The sequence below is a fragment of the Glycine soja genome, chromosome 13, assembly GCF_004193775.1.
Source record: "Glycine soja cultivar W05 chromosome 13, ASM419377v2, whole genome shotgun sequence".
NCBI lineage: Eukaryota > Viridiplantae > Streptophyta > Magnoliopsida > Fabales > Fabaceae > Glycine > Glycine soja.
Window position 1 is genome coordinate 11,936,693 of NC_041014.1, and position 6,568 is coordinate 11,943,260.

Genomic DNA, 6,568 nt, shown 5'->3' on the forward strand with positions numbered 1-6,568 from the left:
ATTTAACTTATTTATTAGTGTAAATATATTTTTAAGGTGTAATATAGCATTCATATATAGTAACTTATTTAAAATTAATTTATAATAAAACTTTTAAATAAAACATAAATTTATATTTTAATAAAATTAATTATAATTTTTAGTTTAACTTTTTTATATAGATGGACATGTTTAACATTTAAAAAGATAAAATAAATATTTATTTATGTTATTTTAAATAGGTCAATTTGTCAGACTTAAAATGATTTTTGAATGACTTAATATATGACCTTTTTAGTTAAATAGTTTTTAATTAAACTATTGATCTAATTTATTTTTTGAAACAAAAGTTTAATTTAATTGGTTTAGCTTGATGTAGGTCATAAGCTCTTATGAAACAACCTGACTTATTTCCACTCTAGATAGGAATAAAATTTGTCAAAAAAATGAGAGTAAAAAAGTAACACTAAACCTAAAAATTAAGTCTAATAATTTTATCTAAATAATATTTCATAATGCTGTGACATAATTGATAAATAATTTTATTTTTTATTATAAGTTTGATCTTAACTTATGTGTATAGAAAAATATATATTAAAAAAAGTTAATTTCTTAAATGAATTTTTGTACTTCAGTAAGACTTTCAGCTTAAAAATATCTTGGTTCACAATATTGGAGTACTATTTTTAAGTTATCATCGTTACCTCATAACTGTCTCCAAAAAATTTCACCATCAATATTCAGTAGTCGAACCACCGTACCCCATCACACCAGCCTAACCATATCCCCGACCAGCATACGTCGTTTGTTAAAAACACAACTTAAAACGAACATCATCAAATTCAATGCAAGACATACGTTACACAGCAGTAATTCCACCAATTTTCCATCTCAATTCAAATTAAAATTATTTTGCATTTGATTTTTTTATATTTATCTTACATTCTCTTTTTACACTAGAAATATTTGATTGATACTCAGTATGTTATCTAATATAAAAAAAGAACAGTATAAATATTATATAATTTATAATATTATAAAAAAAGAAATATGTGTATATAAAAAGTGATTTATATCATTCCTCTTTTATATCATAAATATATATCACTTCCTATATTTATTACTTTATCTCTGCCTTTAATATTTCTGTGTCACTGGACGTTTTCTTAATTCATGTAAGATGCCGAGATTCATTTATCGTCTTTTCATCCACTGGAACAACCAGGCATCAATCCAATTTAATTGTTCATTCGTACATATTATTGGCACAACTACCACCTACACAACTCACTCTCACTACCACAAATTATGTCGGATTCTCATTATTCCCCACTCTCCAGTTCCACTGTCCCAAATTAAGTAGCATGTGCCATCGGGTCATGGTTCTTATAAACCTCACTCACAAGCCAAACGTTACACATCAATATAGTCCTACTAGTTTTGTATCCACTATAACAACACCATGCATCGATCAAGGTGTTTAATTAATTGAATAAAATGTATGATTTATTACAATTTTTTATATATTTTTTTAATTTGATTTAAATATATTAAAGGTCTTTCATAAATAATTAATTGAATAAAATGTATGATTTATTACAACAACCAGGCATCAATCCATTTTAATTGTTCATTCCGACTTATTAATTATAAGTGCTAAACTCACTGTCACACTATGAAACAATTTGTATTACACCAATCTAAGTAACCCACCAACTAAACTCTGTCACAATAAGTAAATTTCATTAAGTCCTCTCTCAACTCAAATTTCACAAATGCAGCTCTTTATTGAAGATCCAGCTAAACTTAACTCCATGAGGCTTCATCTTACGCGCTCGCTCATCAGCACGCTCTTGCAACTTCCTAATCCTCGGTGCTAACCCACACACAAAATCCTGCGCCCTCTTTCCCTCAGCCGTCAAACCTTCCAGCTTCTCCAATCTCCACCGTCCGATCAGAAACTCCAAGATGTCCGCGTAGTCTTTGGCCGTGTAAACGCCCATTCGCTGCGCCACCGTGGAGTAGTGCTCGAATAGCCTGGGGTCCTCCCCATCGTACATAAGGTGCGCCGGCATCGTGATCTTCTTCTCCATCGTGGTTCCTATGGCCAACATTGCCCCGGTGGGATCCACTTCTAGAAGCTTCTCGACGATTCTTGAGTACGCATTCTCGTGCCGCTTCTCGTCCGCTGCGATGGTCCCGCATATGCACGCCAGCACTGGATCACCACCCTCCTTCGCAAGCCGAGCTGTGTTGCCGTGGGACACGAACGTCGCTCGCTCTTGGAATGAAGTATACACAAACCCCAAATACGGGTTGTTCTCGAAACCAGGGTCCTATGATCCAATTCAAACAAAACAAATAGGATATTTAATTTCGTAAAAGAAAAATTATAATGTTCAAGTTGATTTTTTGAGTAAGCGATTAGTTTAGTCTTTACAAATGTATAATGTTATCGTATCAATCCTTAAAATTAAGAGAATTTTAAATAAATTCATGAAAATACAATTTGTTAATCATATTAGTCTAGAATTCAAACAAATGTATGACTTAAAAATAATGATAATATTGTATGACTTAAATTAATGATAATCTTAATGCTTAAAATGATAATATTAATGTATATTTAAAGATTAACCATGAGGTCTAACGGTGTTAAATAAAATGTGTGAATTACTATAAATTTTCTCATATTATATATTTGTTTAATTTTAAAATAAGCTTTTTTTTAAATAAAAAACTTTTAAAAAATGCTTATTTAATAAACATACAAGATTTGCTTCTCAAACTAAATAAGAAAATTATTTTTTAAGTAAAAGAAATTTAGACTGGCATATTAAAAACAGAAAATTATTTTTTTAAAAAAATGAGTATTTTTTAACAAATAATTTTAAATAAAACAACTCATCTCCTTCGATTCCTATTGATTAAATAATAGAATAATAATAAGAGAAATACTATTAATATACTTTTTAACACATTCTTTTAAGACACCCTTTATTATTAATTGAAACTTATTAAAAATTATAAATTTTGTGGATCCATATCTCATTTAATAATTTTATTGTTAGTTAAAATTTATTGAATATTATAAATTTTTGAGGGTCTCATCATATTTACATAATAATTCTCTCCTAAATTTATATTCTTTAATAAATTTCGAGAGTATGTGTTAGGAAGAGTGTATTCCTCACCCTCCTTATTGGCTATTATAAATGAATAACTTCGAAAACTTAAATGAAATATCATGAATTAATTTGAAATTTCTTTAATTTCAAACATTAATATAACAATTATATACACTTTAATAAAACACAAACGTGATTTCCATTTCACAAGTTTGATCATCGTGAAAGTACCATCGTCAATTGACATGTGGTATCAAAAAAGACTAAAATTCTAGAAGTACTGAAAAAAGTTTCTTTATTTCTGTCTTTGTCTTAACTGTAAAAATTGACGTAAAAAAGAAAGCGTTGTCTAATGTATAGTTGTAAACTGACCATGCCAGCTGCTATGAGGTTGTGGATAGTCCTCTCGATCATCTTCATGTCAACACGACCAGAAAGATACAAATAAGTTCTGAGCAAATCCCCGTGTCTGTTTTCCTCCGCGGACCAGGCCCGGGTCCACACGGCCCACGGGCTTGGGTTTGATCCGCACTTGTCTCCCACCCCATCCAGGCCACTCATTATGGTCTGGTAAGTGGGAAGCGCTTCTTCCGTGACCATGTCACCCACCAGCACTAAGAAGTACTCGTCAGATAGCTCCTTGGTGCGGTGGCGAAGCGACCTCACCGCTTCGATGAACTCATCGAAGGGTAGGGTCGAGTCAGGGAGGAACTTCTGGGGCTGCCAGCATTGCTCCACGGGCTTCAGCAGCGGTAAGACCCGCTGTGAGGCCCATCCCTCCAGGGACTTGAAAATCTCTATCTTTTCCGGCGGCATTGAGTGGTTTCTCCTCTCCTTCAATGGCGGCGGTGTGGCGGTAACTGCGCATTTCGGTGGCCGCGGAAAGTGGTGCCGGGTGATTCTTGGAGCCGGGGATGCAAGTGGGAGGGTTTGTATCTGCATGGTTTATTTTGAGGCTGTGTTGTGACTTGTGGGGATGCATATCGAAGAAATGTGAATGAGATGGAAGATATTTGTAGGTGTGGCGTGACCAGTGATTAACCACACCACTCTTTTGTTTTGTTTTAGTATTTCCTTTTTGTGCCTACGTCAGAGAGAACTCTCTTCTGGTTAATAATAGTATCATTTTCAACGGTGACCTTTAAGGGGTTTAATAATATTATTTTTACGTGTTTCTTTGAATTTGTTAGCCCATTTTTCAACATTATACTTTTTTAGAAAGAAAAAAACGTTAACTATTTAGAAATAAAAAATATATAATATTTATTATACACAGACATAACCTTTTGTTTTTATATGTATGAAGAGAAATTAAAGAACAGTATAGTTTTTGAGAAAAATGTTCATTTTGACACTTAATATAATACTATAATTTTAATTTTTTTTCTTATTTTTTTTCTCTTATATTTTATGTACATTAGTTAATCTTTCTTTTTATTTTTTATCACTTCATCTGCCATACCTTTGTCTTTTTTTATTATTATTTTTTACACCTCTGTCATCATTCTTAATAATATTTTAACGTCCTATTTATTAACTAGCAACATATTATGAGAAATAAAAATAGAAATAGTCATTGTAAAAATATAAATTATTTAATACTTCATTTTTAAATGATTAGAGATATTTAATACGATAAATTAAATATTTATGAACCTGGTTAAGGGAGATCCTCTTTTTGCGGAAATGAAGACGGTGGAATTTGGCGTACTAGAGCGTTAGGATGATAAGCAAATCGCCAAATTGGCATTTATGTTGTGTACACCACTACCAATAAATACAGATTACAGAATATGTGGCAGCTTTGTTGCGGTTTTTCTTGCAGAACTTGGTGCCCAAAATTAGATAACTTGCATGCTTTACTTTGAGCCGTTCTTTACTTTTGATTTTGAACTCTGTCTACGGTGAAATACCTTCTGGGTAGTTTATGGTAAACTAGTAAAATTGATCCGTGATAGGAGGTAATTTTGACCTGCTGTAAACATTTAATTTTTAATTATTTTTTTCATATTTATTTTTAAGTCTTTATCGTTTTCAAATTTTGCATGCCTTACCCGTCATAGTCTATATGTAACTATTGTTACGGTTTGAATCGGTAAAGGTATCGATCAAACCCATCGAAGGTTTTCACGGATAAGCAAATTTCTTCAAACTCAAACCAGATTTCAAACTTTTACCGTCTATTTTAAAGTAAATTGAGTGTAGTAGACGGTAATGGAGGAACCATGTGCAATCTATGTGGGACGAAAATTCAATGTCGGAGGTTCGAAGTGTGATTTTCATTTTTTAATTTTTTTACCTTCTTTTTTGCACTGTTTATCAATGAATGTTCTGTTTTTGCTTCACTTTGCAGCAATTGGAAGAGTTGTGGTGCGATTTCGGAGAAGACGGATTGGAGGAAGAAGGGGAGAAAGAAGGGAAGAAAAAAGCAAGGGGATGAAGAAACTAAAAGTTGAATTTGGTTGTATATGTTGAACTCTCCTAAAACTGTTACTATTAAATTGATAGTTTTCAGGATATTGTGAATATTGATTTCAAGAACTTTTGTCCATCTCAAATTAATTATTATGAATTTTCAAATTTTGATTTGGCCTTTACATTTTACGAATGGTATGGTAAAACAAATGGATTTAGTGTTCGTAAAGGCACGATGTTAAAAAGCAACAAAAGTAAGGTTCTTCAACAACAATTTACGTGTTACATACAAGGTTTGCGACACAATACAGGTTTGAAAAAGGGAAAACAAAAGCGTCGTTCAAGAAAGGATATCATATAAGGTTGTAAAGCTTATTTTAGGAGATATGTTAATCTATTTCCTGGGTGTTGGTATGTTACTCATTTTATTTATAATCATAACCATGAGTTATTGGCAAAGCATCAAGAAAAGAGTGATGTTGACATAGCTCAAATGAATAGTTTGAGAGAAATTGGTATTGGTGCTCCTCATATATTTGGGTATTTTGCTAACCAGAGTGGCGAATTGAGAAAGTTGGTTATGGAAGGAAGAACTAATACAAACATGTTGAAAGAAAAAGGCATGAACATAGTTTTGATGCTATGGCTGCATTACAATGTCTGCGATTGTTGTGAAGCACTGACCCTTTGATGTTTGTCTGGCATACAGTTGATACTGAAGCTAGATTACATCATATGTTTTTGGTATGATGGGAATAACTAACTAGATTATAATTTATTTTCCTGATGTGTTGGCATTTAATGCCATATCGGAAGAACAAGTATTTCTGGCATTTGGTTGATTTTTTTGGTGTTCACAACCATAATTGTTCTACTATATTTGTAGTTGCCTTAGTGTCAAATGAAACTGAAGAAACATATGTGTGGGTACTTGAAAAATTGTTGGAAGCAATGAAAGGTAAAGAACCAAATGTTGTTATAACTGATGGAGACAATGCGGTGAGAAATGCAATTAAGAGGGTGTTTCCAAAAGCTCATCATGAGTT

General features: G+C 32.1%; 1 protein-coding gene across 1 annotated transcript; it reads right to left on the reverse strand.

Annotated features, from left to right (window-relative positions):
* Positions 1-1,554: 1,554 nt before the first annotated feature.
* LOC114381512 (stearoyl-[acyl-carrier-protein] 9-desaturase 6, chloroplastic-like) lies at positions 1,555-4,281 on the reverse strand. The gene is made up of 2 exons (XM_028340787.1): positions 3,480-4,281; positions 1,555-2,315 (listed from the first exon to the last, which is right to left on the reverse strand). Exons 1-2 carry the CDS (start codon positions 4,047-4,049, stop codon positions 1,749-1,751), a joined length of 1,137 nt encoding a protein of 378 aa, XP_028196588.1. The 5' UTR covers positions 4,050-4,281; the 3' UTR covers positions 1,555-1,748.
* Positions 4,282-6,568: the final 2,287 nt, after the last annotated feature.